Genomic DNA, 13,538 nt, shown 5'->3' with positions numbered 1-13,538 from the left:
CAAACGGCTCCAGACTGCAGATTAAAGTCACTTATTGAGAATGAGACATGGAGCTGGAGTCAGAGGTGGATATTCACTGTTATCCCCGTGTTGTTCCAGCTCGCGGTGCGGCTGGCTGGTCTCGCAGGGTCCTCCCACCCCCCCTCCTCTCCGCACGACTTGCTGCAGCCCGGTGCGTTGTGTAAGACGCGACCTGTTATGGCCACCACTACTTCCGGGTTTCAGCAGTCTGGTCCAGATCCTCCGCTCCTCCTCAGCTCAACACACACATCCATTGTACACAAACGGGCAGGCGGCTCACGCATACACACGCACTCACACACATACACACATACACACACATACATATACGCACACACGCACAGCATCGATCGTGGCTCCTTTAAGAAAGCCTAAGCCAGAATTATCACCCCACCTCCTCTTGATCTCCTCTAGACGCTTTTGCATAAGAAAATCAAGCCGGGAGCCGAGAGTGATCAAAGAAAACGAGAGGAGAGCTGCTTCATTTTTTAACTGTGATTGTGACCATTAACATTTAGGTGGTACCGATCCCGTGGAGACGCGCGTCGGACCATCATTCATCCGGTACTTTTGACAAGCCCTCGCGTTTTGACTGACAGGCGGAGTGGCAAAAAGCCATGAGAGTCGCCAGTTTTGTTTGAGGGGCTATTTTATTTTCATCCTGGTTTTGGAAAAGGAGCCTGGCGCCGCTGCCCCGAGGACAGCCGAGGACCTATTCGCCGCGCCTGGGCTAAACTTGCGCAGAAAGCGGGGGCTGGCTTCACCGCTCCGTGGAAAAAAGAGGCATACGGGATTTTGGCTGAAACATCTACCCATTTATTTGGATTTTCTTTCTTCATTTCGCCTCCACCCTGGCCACAGAGGGGATTTATCTAAACTGAAAGGACGACCAGGGAGTCAGGAGGGTTATGGCGCAACGGGTACGTAGGGCAATCCCCCCTAAAAAGTTTCTCTAAGTCTGCTGTGCTTCAATGCAACCCTGCACTGTAACGTGGCTTAATGACACACATACCCGCGCGGACACACACTCGCGGCGAAAGTTTCTGTCCTCTTCTTGACACATGGAGACAATATTTCATTTTTAGCGTCTTTTGGCACGGTATTACGCACGGCCGCACTCGTTTGCTGCACAAACCGGCCCACTGAGGGACATTGGAAGCGTGATCATATCTCACATCGGCTATGTTTTTTAGATTAGTTATGACAGGCCAGTTACTGGAAGCGAAATGGGGGAGGGCATAGAGGCAAAACAAATCTCCACATTTCTCCTCAGACTGCTCCGGCAAGATTTCATATCGAGTGGAGCGTTTTTAAACAAAAACAAAAATCCTCATTTCACCGTCGCTTCTGCCTCATCGCTCGACTTTGTAGCGCAAAATGTGCGAAAACGTGCAATAATAGCATAATGTCAGGGAGGCAGTTTTTAGTAATGAGGTTTGATTCATACAGTGAAGGACTGGGACCTTCACACGGACAGTAAACCGTGTAAAAGCAGCGATGTTTGGGACACATAGGACACATATAGCTGCCTAGTTTGGCACTGGAGCTGCACCACGCTGGGGTTTGCACCTCTTTGCCTTTAGGGTCGAAATGCTCAGCTTTAAGTGATAATGCTTTTTACTCTTTCCCCGGCACTTGTTTGTCACTTTCAGAGAGCACTATCAATAATTCAAGCCTCTTTTCTAATCTGTTAAAGAAGCAAACCTCGAATACAGCTTTTATTTAGCCTCCTACAGACCTGAATCAACATTTGTGCCTTTAAACACACCAGCAGAGTGTTTAATAACTCTCAAACAACTCTGTAAAGACGACAGTAAATTTTCTAACTCCAAACTGACACGTGAAAAAGTTTGAATATCCAGCTTCAATTTAACAGCGTCTGAAAAACACAACACGCGTTCACTTGCGTTGGTTGCATGCACTAATCACAGTGTGCCTGATGGGTAATAACATGGTGCACAATTATGAGCCTTTAAAATTAGAAAACACTGCAATTAACAAGTTTAAGACATTTGCTTTGGAACACAGTGTAAACTCAGTCTGGTGCTGTTAAAAGTGCCTGATAATATTGGAAATAATGATTTAGCCATGTAGCTGTAGTTTCACTTTTTGTCCTCCCAATATTTTTGAACGTATTGAATAATACATTTTTATTAAACTACAAGAGTCAATGTGATTAAGTTGAAAACAAAACTAGTTTTCACTTCAGAATAAATGCAGCCGTTTTCCTCTGTAAACAAAATCCTGCTGAACAAGTCACTGACTGCACTCTTTAAAACTTGTTTCTTGAAAACAAGTAAAAAATTAAACGGCTGAGGTGAATTTATTTCTCTTGTTTTGGATGTGTCACGAGTGTTAGTATTTTGAAAGAAAGCAATAAACTGCAGCTCAGAGAACTAGTGTCAGGAAAACACTTTGAATTTAGAGAAATGATGAAACATGTCAACTTGTTTTGGAAATTAATGAAACTATTTTGTCCTGTTGGCAGATTTTAACTTTATTTTTTAAGAGCTTAAGTCTCACTTCTACTACTTGAAATAACTTTTCTTACAAATTCCTGACTTGAGTTTGATACCAAAGTTGTTTGACACATTCCCGTGCTTGTATATTCACTGTGGACCCTCGTGTTTGTTGTGTGCAGTACGAAGACTTGCCCCACTACGGGATGGACGGGGTGGGCATCCCGACCACCATGTACGGAGACCCGCACGGCGCCCGGTCCATGCAGGCAGTGCACCTCAACCACGGGCCCCAGCTGCACTCCCACCAGTATCCGCACACCGCCCACACCAACACCATGCCTCCCAGTATGGGCTCCTCTGTTAACGACGCTCTCAAGAGAGATAAAGACGCTATATACGGGTAGGTGCGAGCCTCCGGACCGCGGGGAAACTCGCTCTCTGGCGGGCAGGCGTGCATCCAGGCCTGGAGGGGGCAGTCGGGGTGGGCTAGTGGGTGCAAAGTCAGTCCCGGAGCAGGAAAAACACCGGCTCTATGCCCGGGACGGCCGTGCGTTCCCATGAAGTGTTTGAGGAAAACACTGGAGCCCAAACTGCTGCAGAGGCGCTGGGAGAGAAGGAGAGGCTGCAGCTTTTTTTGTTCTTCCTTTATTTTTGCACACTTCTGAATTGTGTTCTATAAAAGTCAGTCATGTTTATCACGCGTTTCTGCTGCTAAACAATTGCACAAATACATAATGGAGTATAAAGAAAAACATAGATTACTCATTAAGTTTATCTCACAATTGTACTGCTATTAAATTCTCTGAAAAATATATTTTGACTCTAAAGAATAATTATAAGGAAAAGTAAATTTTAACTATAACTACTAATATATATATATATATTAGAATTTAACTTGCTTAATTTCTTTTAAAGTTTCATCGTTTATCATGAGCAAAATAATTACCTTCTCTCTTTTAACCATTTTAATTAATTGTGTGTAATGTGCCAGGCTTCAGCAAATTAAAAATATATCACGTTTAAAGGAAATCCCACATATGCATGTCATTTATTAATTTGTAGCTTAATTAAAAATTCTGAGCATGATATCTTCACGGTGGCTAAACATGCCAGTAACAGTTTCTCCATCTTGCGCCATATTGACATAACTTTCAACACATTGTCAGCGTGCACATATTTACTCCGATGACTTAAACAATAAATAATCAACATGTGTGCGCACATCTCTTGCTAAACACACACACGCACACACACGCGCCTTGGATCCAAACGGAGACCTGTGCAAGAAATTGTTTGACAGACTCTAAAGCTTTTATGCTATTAGGCGCGCCTAGATTTAATCACAGAAGTCTGCCCGCTGTTTGCAGCCTTTCTCCGAGCCTCTGCATAATATAATAGCATAGGCTGCAGCAGCAGTCCCCATGGGCGAGTTGTTGAAGAGTAGCATGGCTGGCTAAATCTAGCCTGGAGTAGTCTTGACCCCGGCGCTGTTCTCTCTGGTGACATTTGCTATTGTGTGTGTTCCCAGGCACCCCCTGTTCCCCTTGCTTGCACTGATTTTTGAGAAATGTGAATTAGCGACTTGCACCCCCAGAGAGCCCGGGGTGGCGGGAGGAGACGTCTGTTCATCGGAATCTTTCAATGAAGACATAGCAGTGTTTGCAAAACAGGTCAGGAAAGTTTGACTTTTTTTTTTTTTTAAATCTGCATGCTCGGGCTGGTTGAGCTCTCACCTGCATACATTCAGTGTGGAGCTCTTGTTTTTATGCTTAAAGTTAATCCTGCACTGAAAATAAAATGCCATTCACTAATTAAAAAAAGTTATTTAAAAACGTTTAAATTTCATATAGTGTGTTTGTTGTGCGTAAAGTAGGAATAATACACCATCAATTTTATATGTAATCTTACATTATGTATTATTTATAAGCCTATAATATTTATATTAATATATTTTATGAAAATGTTTTTGCTTTTAGATTCGGGCAGAAAAGCCTTTATTTTCATCGAATCCAGAATTGGATAATCTGGTAAGAAACATTATATATTTTTATGTGACAAATTGCATTTTCTAAAAAATTTTCAAAGTACTTTTGAATATAGCAGCTGTTTTCATGTTTATTAACTGGTTGTATATATTAAATATGTCAGAGAGTCATGTGTGGCTGAAAAGTCAAAGCAGGATTGGAGGTGCTGTTCCTGTTTTGGGGGCTGTTTGATATCCTGATGGCCCCCGGTTGTATCAGTACATGAAGGGCCGCTGTTAGACAGCTGACACAAACCTTTGAACTCAGCCTGGAAAGTTGTTCTATTCATGCTTCTCACTTTGTACAGTTTTGTACTTTGTGATGTGAGAGTCACGTTTTCCTCACGACTAGTTGGTGGCTAATAGATCTCTGACTCTGAGGCTTATTGCCTCTACTGTATGCCTGCTCTCCATATTGCAATAATATCCAAGTTTAATATCAGTTCCACATAAAATCCATTCATATGAATATTTTCCTCGTCTGCAGTTACTTGTATTGAGAAAAACGTGCCTGTTTAATATCAAGAGATGTGAGCAGCTCATTTTTTATTGTTATTTTAATTTTTCAGATGATTCAAGCCATTCAAGTTTTACGATTTCATCTTCTGGAGCTGGAGAAGGTAATATTCTCTCTGTACGCTGCACCGCTTCAGACCTATGGGCTGTATTGGCAAAAATGTATTTTTGCTCGTCGGTTATAATTAGCGTCAAAATCAATCATGGGGCCGTTTCTCTTCCGCGTTTAATCACGACGCAAGCTGTTACAACTGGAACGGATATCTCTGTGCCCAAACCTCCCCGCATGTTTAATGAAGTTTAATGCTGGCAGAAATTGCATGCAAGGTGAAACATAGAGGCGAACTTTGCGGGTTTATAGAAATGATTCTTTGTGGAAGGGCAAAAGGCCCCAGGCAGCCATCTGTGGATAGAGGGAGTGGTGGGTGTAAAACTCTGATGTGTCTCCGTATCAGATGGACTACAGTAGCCTGTACAGTCAACTTTCACCTGCACTGTAACATTATGGAACCGTATCAAAGCTGTTAAAACTTTAACTTTTAAAAACTTGTTTATTTTCTCGCATCCTGTGCTGTAAATAAGAGGCTGTAAACTGTTTACTGTGCAGCTATAAAGAACATTTAAATGAGAATGTAGTTTAAGGCGCTTTGCACCTCTCTGTATTTCTCTGCACATGTGACATTTTCGCTTCTGGGGCGATAGGATGCGCGTGCATTGGCAGTGATAATGTAATAAGTCGACGAAATTAAACAGTTTACCTTAAATGTCAGTCAAGCGGGTCACCCTGCTCTAATGGCCACTACCCGGGGCACCGGTGATGAATTTAACACGGGTGTTGAGTGCGTTGTAGCCCCTGAGCCCTCTTGTCACTGTCAATTTTCGACGATATCTCTATTTTGAGAGGAGAAAAACTAAAGTTGCTATCACAGCCCGGGATGGAGCGCACTGGCACGGCACGAGAACTGGACACACCTTAGCCTGAAGGAGCGCAAAGTTATCTTATTTCAAGTTTTTAGAATTTCAGAGCAAAGGTTAAGCAATATTTAGAAAAAAAAACTTTTTAGAGGCTAAATAAATAAAAAATATTTTTACAATTTCTCACAGTGCCAAAGCAATAATATGTTGCCAGTCATGTTTCATGTTTTAAATATTTAAATATTTTAGATGCAACAACTGTGCTGTGATCTTCGGGTTTGCCAAATTGCCTAAAAACTATTTTGCATGTCAAAGGCTGTCGTGTGTGTATTGTGTATTTGTGTGTTGTGGTTGCACATGTCAGTGCTTGTGTGATGATGTCCCTTTTGGGTTGAGTGTGTGTGACGCTTCTGTCTCCTCTCTCTCTCTGAAGGTGCACGAGCTGTGTGATAATTTCTGTCACCGGTACATCAGCTGCTTGAAAGGCAAGATGCCCATCGACTTGGTCATAGACGACAGAGAGGGCGGGTCCAAATCAGACAGCGAGGAAATCACAAGATCATCGGTGGCCCTTGATCAGGTACATCTCTCTCTCTTCGTGTGTGTGTGTGTGTGTGTGTGTGTGTTCTCCCTGCTGGCTATTCAGCTATTCTGGGTCACTACTCCGCTGCGCTGTTATTTGCATATGATTAAGGCCGTTTTACATTCCATCCATCGGAATGAAAAATTTTCTGAATAATGTTGCTATTATTGGCCCATTAAGACTTGAACCCGGAACCGACCTGGGAAGATTAGCTCGAAAAAGCATCGCCATAAACTTGACCTGTTTCATGTCGATTTTAATTTAGCGCCTCTCTCCATTTCTCTCTCCTCTCTGTGCGTCTTTTTGAACCAAAGCGACGCGTTATCAGCTCCTGTGTGTGTGTGTGTGTGTGTGTGTGTGTGTGTGTGTGTGTGTGTGTGTGTGTAGCCCAGGAGAGATGGGCTGCAGACTGTGGTGGAGGTGCCTTGGTTTCTCCACTGTGGAGTTCACGGTTCATTACGCGTCTTGTCAGTATTTTTCCTTAGACATGAGTGCACATTGCTTATCGAGACCCCTCTTCTCTCCCTCCTTTATTTCGCTCGGAGCGCACAGATTCAGCAGCAAGAAGAAGGTTTATTTTCTAGAAGCTATAGACGCAGTGGGTATTAAAGGTAGATTAGGGAGTGTTTCCTTTTGTGCAGATATCACAGATAACCACAGCCTTCATTATGTGCTCCACTGACTGTTGGTACTCCGGGGACATTGTAGTGTGCGCACAGGCATGACCCTAATGGTCCATACACTGCCGTTAAATAATGATAACAGCAAACCGATGATTAGAATTATGCAAATCTGGATTTTCGGCCATTAATAGCTGGAGTTATGTGTGCAGGAGACGGGGCTGCAGACTGTGAGATCATGTTTCAAAACTACCCCAGAGTTTTAAGGAATGGCTCAGGAGAGCAGCGGCTATAGTCTATATGGATAGCGATGAAGGGAAAAAATCAAGTGGCCAAATTAAAGGGATTAGTTGGATAGTCCGACATAAAAAGTAATGAAGCGATTAGGCTAAATAATTTAAATCCGCGGACTTCCATATGGTTGAGTGGCTGGTCTGAGTGGAGAGAGAGGCAGCCACCGGCTTTTATGTTCAGGGCTGAATGGCAGGACTGGGAGCGGACTGGGGCCCGACTGGGAGGACTCCCACCCCGCCGCGCATGCACTCCTCCATCCCCGGCCCTTATGTCTGATTATGGAAATGAGAAAGATCACCCGGAAGATTATACTTCATTTAATCCAGGAACAGAATTAAATAACACAGACGCCACATGTGCATTTAAGTGTCTCTTTGAGCGGCTTGTTGTATTCTCTTGGGATTCAGTTGTCAAAGTTTATATATATATATATATATATATATATATATATATATAGATAGGTCGGGACATGGAATGAAGCCTTATGGTTTATAGATATGGAAATAGTCTGGTAAAACCCATGGGTTTCTAGGTATATGAAGAAAATTATGTTGTGCTTGAGGCACTGATGCAGATCTTTAATTGACTGTAAGATGAAGACATGGCCTATTTTAATATAATGATGGTCCCTACATATAGCCAATTCAGGGCAAAACCACATAAGCTTATGTTTACGCTGATATGACAGAATAATATAAATTACCTACAGGCATAGTTTGTAGTGAAACGCAGGGGAAAGTTTTTGACAGATGTGTAATATTGAGGGATGGGCTGATGTTCCAGTAGGATAACATGGAGACTGTCCTCAGCAGCAGGCTGTGTGTAAATGGGCATATCCAAACAGGCACAGGGTGCATGCCTCTCACTGCTGAATACTCATATTGTCAATCTAATGGCACTGCACTTCATCACTTACTCGCGGCTGAATATATATTTTTTGAGTTTTTTGTGGGCTATTTTTGTGTGACATCTTATCTGCAGTTGTAAGGCAGTGACATCCTTAACGAATTTGCGTTGTGTGTGCATTATCTCTTTCCATATGTATTTTTAATATATGCCCTCGGGCATAAAGTTGAAGTGGACTGGAAAAAAATGCTGAGAATTTGCACAAAAGAACAATGTTAACAAGACGGAGAAAGCAGGCTCATTTATTCATAAACCAATTTATTCCAGTGAGGCGACTGTAGCAGAGGAAAAAAAATGTCAGAGGAAAAAAATACTTTGAATTTATTAAACTCAACAATCCAACGATGCTGACTTTCTTGCTGCATTATGCACCCTTGCGTCATAACAGTAATTTTCAGAATATTCTTTACGTTTCTTTACATTGCTTTGTTAGTCAGCCTATGCAGGCGAGTATGGAGGGACGCTGGACGCCCCTTTCAAAAGAAAGCAGAGCATAGCTGAGAGGTGAAAAAGTCAGAGAGGCTCTGCGCTGGCTTGTGAATGCAGCCCAGCCAGTTTGGGCTCACCCTCCTGTGTTTGTGTGTGTCTCTGTGTAGGTGTGTGTGTCTTTCCGTGGAGATGTGTGTGTGTGTGTGCATGCATCTGTCTACAAGTGTATGCATATATGTGTGTGTTTGTGTGTACGCTGCTGTGTGCATGTGTGTGTTCAGACTGGCCTGATAAATGCAGCACCCCCCTCAGGTGCTATGTGAGTGGAGTGACTGGTTAGCACCAGTTGGACTTTCTTAACCCTTTCCCTGCTGCTCCCTGGAGAGCTTCCCACCACGTTCGCCTCATTTCTTCACTTGAGCAGCACTTTCCAGTTGCCCCATTAGACATATACATCCTGCTTTGAGTTCAGCTGTATATAAACATAAAAACACACAATAAAATTCTGAGTGAATTTTGCAGAGGCCCTTTAATGTAGAAAGGCTTGTGTCCACACTGAATATGTCTGCGTCTGTCTTGTTGTTGTGGAAATGTGGCAGCAGTCGCTCTGCTGATTGCGTCCCTATTTGCCTGGCACACATGTTCACCTCAGTATAAAGAAGCGGGGAGGTATTTCCACGCCGATGTACGTCATTTGCACAGTTGCCTTTAATTGCGCAGAGAGCACGGGGAGGGGCACAGCAATTTGCTAATGAACTCGGAGGGCCCGGGCTCTCCGCTGTAGAGCAGAACACTACTAATAGTGCTGAGGACTCACTCCAAGTCTCAAGAGCTCCTCTATTTGATTGAGCCATGCAGGCTGAAGTGGGGCTGGAAATAATTGAGATTTCCCTTAAAAATATTCTCGGCCTGCCTTTTTGTCGACAGTCTTAAATTATTATGAAAGCTCAGCAGTTGATCTTTAGTGGAGAGGTGTTTTTATATTGACATTGTGATATTTTTGTGTGGTTGAAATCATATAAAAAGAATGTAAAATTGTCTTTAATCTGAAATAACATCTATACATTTGCTGTTTTTCTTATGTCCCACACAATCTTTCCTAAACAAACCCTGCCTGTGTGAGCTTAGTGTTGTGGTCACTGTGTAAGAATTTACTCTTGATAGTGCTATCGTGGTATCTTTTCCCAACAATTGGCACTGTTATGCCATACAAGTGCTGGTTTCCAGGTCAGTGAGACCCAGCAGTGTTGGTTTAGGTAACTCTGGCGGTCAAAGAGTGACCCCTGGCCCCCTCCCCTCCTAACTCAATGGAAACCCTGACCGCTGGGGTCAGCCACTATTTTCCTAATCAGTACACCGCTATCGCTAATCTATCCGCTTCTCGTTGAAGTATGGATCAAGTTACACCCGACTAAACAGGCACACACACACTCTCTCTCTCTTTTTCTTTCCCCCTCTCTCTCATACAGTGGCACGCTGCTGGTCGCGATACAAACTTTTGAATCATCGCAGTGATTGTTGGTAATAGCAGCTTTTGTAGTTGAATAGAGGAGAGGTTTGACCCCCCCACTCGCCCCCTCCCTCCTCTACACCCCCACCCCCCCCTCCCCTGAACTCCCCTTTTTTTTTCTTTTAGGGAGTGAATGCAGGGCGGCTGTTAAGGATTCAACAAGTGATACAAAGAGGTGACCACGTGACTTGTGTGTTCCTTAGCCTCTTCATTATTGTGGTGGAATAGCAAGTAGGGGTGGTTCTGATTAAGCAAATCAAGGCCAGGGTGACTTCAAAGAACAAGAGTGTCGGGAGATTCTTCTTTACATTTTCAGACAACTTTTTTTTGCAATAGGGTCAGATTTTAAGTTGATTTATTAGTTGTTTTTAACTCATGCAGTATATCTGGAAACTAGTGCTTAGTGGATCCACTATTCTCTTTTGAAAGCCACAAAATCCCAATTGCAAATAAAGTTCTTGGCTTGTGTCTCATGTTACTTATGATGGGCGGCCATGTCTGTCCCCGAGGCCTGCTGTGGTTTCTTTGGCTAAGTAAACAATAACCTGGCTTAACACATGTGTACTTAGCTAATGGAAAGTTCCTCTCCCCCTTAACCCCCTGCGAGCCTCTGACAATGGCCACCGTCACAAACAGCCCGTCTCCAAGGGATCCACCAAGAAACATCCCAGCGCAGCGACTGCGAGTCAAGCTAGGCTAGGCTAATGAAGAAACCGCAGCAAAACATGTCATTAAGAAATTACGCCTGCCTTTTCATTCACAACTGAATAAAGAGAAATATGCTTTGTTTGGGGTTAGATAGCACAGAGGGGAGAGCCCTCGAGTTAATGTTTTTGTTTGGATTTCAGCTCACAGAGAGTAAACAAGGAGTCGGCAGCGTGAGCTGAAGTGGAAGAGGCCACAGAGAAAGAAAATCAGTTTGTCAGTTTCTGTGAGTGTCATCTAAATGGACTTTGAAAGCTCTGGTAATTATCTCAAACATGTAATTATCTTTGGTTGTCTCTATGAGGTTAACCCACCAGTTTTAAAAAGCCGATTGAAGAGTACCTGACGGCTATTCAGTGTAGCATACTTTACTTACTCAAGAGACCAAATCCAGTTTTCTCCCTCACCCCCTTCAGCAATTATAAGGTTATTTCTTCTTTCTTTGTCTATTGTGAAGAGTTAGGGAGGAAGGGGAGTGTAGAGCAGAATGGGAGGGAGGAGGGTCCTTTGCTCTCTCACTTTTTTTTTTTTTTGCACCACGCATACCATTATCAGCCCTGCTTTTCATTTTAGAAGCACTAATATTGCAGCAAGGGGAGGAGAGGGGTGGAGAGAGCAGAGGGAGGAAGCTAAGGTAGTTGGGCAAGCACTTGCTTGGCCGGTTATCAGAGAGGCAGATCCTGCTTTATCTAGTCACAGTGGAAGGCAAAGTAAACAAGAGTGTACAATAGCTGGCCTTTCAGCCCCTTTCACTAACAGCTTCCCCACCAGCATTCAGCTGAGTGGGAGAATGTGTCCGGAGTTAGTGCAGGCCATCTCGCTGCTGCGAACACATGGCATTCTCGCAGATTTCAACTTGAGGAAGCGGTGCTGTTGCAAAGGTCAAAAATGGTGTTAAAGAAAACAACCGCAGAGAACATATGCACCAAAGCATTCTGGGGGATGGAGTAGCCCGACTGTCATCTTTGATTCAGATGTACCACCCCTGAAGAGTGTATGTGTGTGGGGTTATTTGGATATTTATGTCTGTGCCGTTAAGTATGCACATATGATTATTCCCGCACGCTCGCTGGCACAGAGTGAAAAGTAAATATCCATATCATCACAAAAGATATTTCAGAGTGAGGAAAGAGGGGAGGGTGGGGGGCAAAGCACAACAACCTTAACCATTTCCTTTATTATTGCAAATGAATTGGCAAGGCAACATTTCTTGCATGAGCGCTTGTATGATATGGGGCCTGGCACAGTGAGAAAGGGAAGCCCCCCTCGCATCTTAGACGCGGCACAATGAGAATGCATTGGATTGGAATGCCTCACCGATCATAGCGGAATCAGAATTTCCAGCAAGGAAAATCTTTTCATGGCGAATTAGTGTGGTGGAAGGAAGAGAAATGGTAATGAAAAAAAGAAAAAGGGAAAAAAAAGGTATGCACGGCTCACGAACAGGGTTCCCTCGGCAGATTTAAGAACTTTAGCTAAAGCTAGGCAGAATAGAATGTGGAAAATTGAATTTACTAAACAATTAAGCATTGAATTAATCTACATCCTGCACAAGGGAGAGCGAGTGAGAGAGAAAGAGTTAAAGAGAGGGGGGAAGAGAGAGGGAGAGAGAGGGCGAGAGACCATGGCGGCTCATTAAGGGGACATAGAATAAATCAAGTGTGCAGCTATGTGTGTAGAGGGACAGCTCGCTCTTTCTCTGTGTTTCCTCGAGCTTTCTGTTTATGCATCTATTCATCCTGTGGATTTACATGTTCCATATTTTAAAAGTGGACCTTTACATTGTGTGCTGTAGTCTTGTTGGCACAAGGTGTGTGTTTTTTTTGTCACTGTGTGTCTTGTGGTCAAGGTGTGTTTTGTCAAATAGGGATTGTGAGTATTAAGGTGCTGTGATGTGTTTGCATAAGGCAGATAAAAAGTAATTGTGAGTGTGTGACTAAAAAAGCGTTTTAGTTTATGTGTGTGCACATGCTGTGCGACCTATGTGTACTGGTATGTGTGTGTTGTGTGATCTCAGCCGTGTGTGTACTAATTGAGTGTTAGATCAGTGCCGGGCCTGTTCCGTCCAAGGGCGGCCTGTGATTATAAATAAACTCTCCGTCCCCGCGGAGATGCCACCAGGCCCTGTCTCTGCCCCGCCCCCTTTCCCATGGGGCCTCAGCGGCCACCTCCCAGCAGGCAAAGCGCTCTTTTGTTCAATTACAGCTAATGCAGTAGTTTGCCATTTCCCCCTCCACTTTCTAATTATATTTTCAAGTGGAATTTGTTACAGAATTAAAACAAAAAGAAAATGAAAAAACATATCCTTTTTGCGAGCTGGATCTCTTGGGTTTTTTAATACTTGCCGTTTCGACATCCCCGGGGTACTGCGCTATTCTTTTTTTTTCACCAAGCTCTGAATAAACAAGTTCTGCTCATTTTTAAAAGCTGCACTTTTGGAGGAGCTGGCAGAAGCCAGAGTTAACTGTTTGCGTGCTGAGCATGTGGTCTGGATTACCTCACTTCTGATGTTCTCTGGAGTGACTCGGTCATGCACGGGTGTTTCATTTTTCAG

General features: G+C 43.5%; 1 protein-coding gene across 1 annotated transcript in view; it reads left to right on the top strand.

Moving 5' to 3' along the window:
* The first annotated feature begins 247 nt into the window (after window positions 1–247).
* Window positions 248–13,538, top strand: part of meis1b (Meis homeobox 1 b) — an 81,852-nt gene continuing 68,561 nt past the window's right edge. The window contains exons 1-6 of the mRNA XM_059358971.1: window positions 248–941; window positions 2,663–2,883; window positions 4,012–4,153; window positions 4,460–4,510; window positions 5,076–5,126; window positions 6,371–6,517. Coding sequence (XP_059214954.1) covers window positions 930–941; window positions 2,663–2,883; window positions 4,012–4,153; window positions 4,460–4,510; window positions 5,076–5,126; window positions 6,371–6,517 — 624 coding nt within the window. The 5' untranslated portion in view covers window positions 248–929. The remainder of the gene's footprint in view (window positions 942–2,662; window positions 2,884–4,011; window positions 4,154–4,459; window positions 4,511–5,075; window positions 5,127–6,370; window positions 6,518–13,538) is intronic.

Source organism: Centropristis striata, chromosome 20, assembly GCF_030273125.1.
Source record: "Centropristis striata isolate RG_2023a ecotype Rhode Island chromosome 20, C.striata_1.0, whole genome shotgun sequence".
NCBI lineage: Eukaryota > Metazoa > Chordata > Actinopteri > Perciformes > Serranidae > Centropristis > Centropristis striata.
This window is presented reverse-complemented; position numbering and strand designations above follow the sequence as displayed.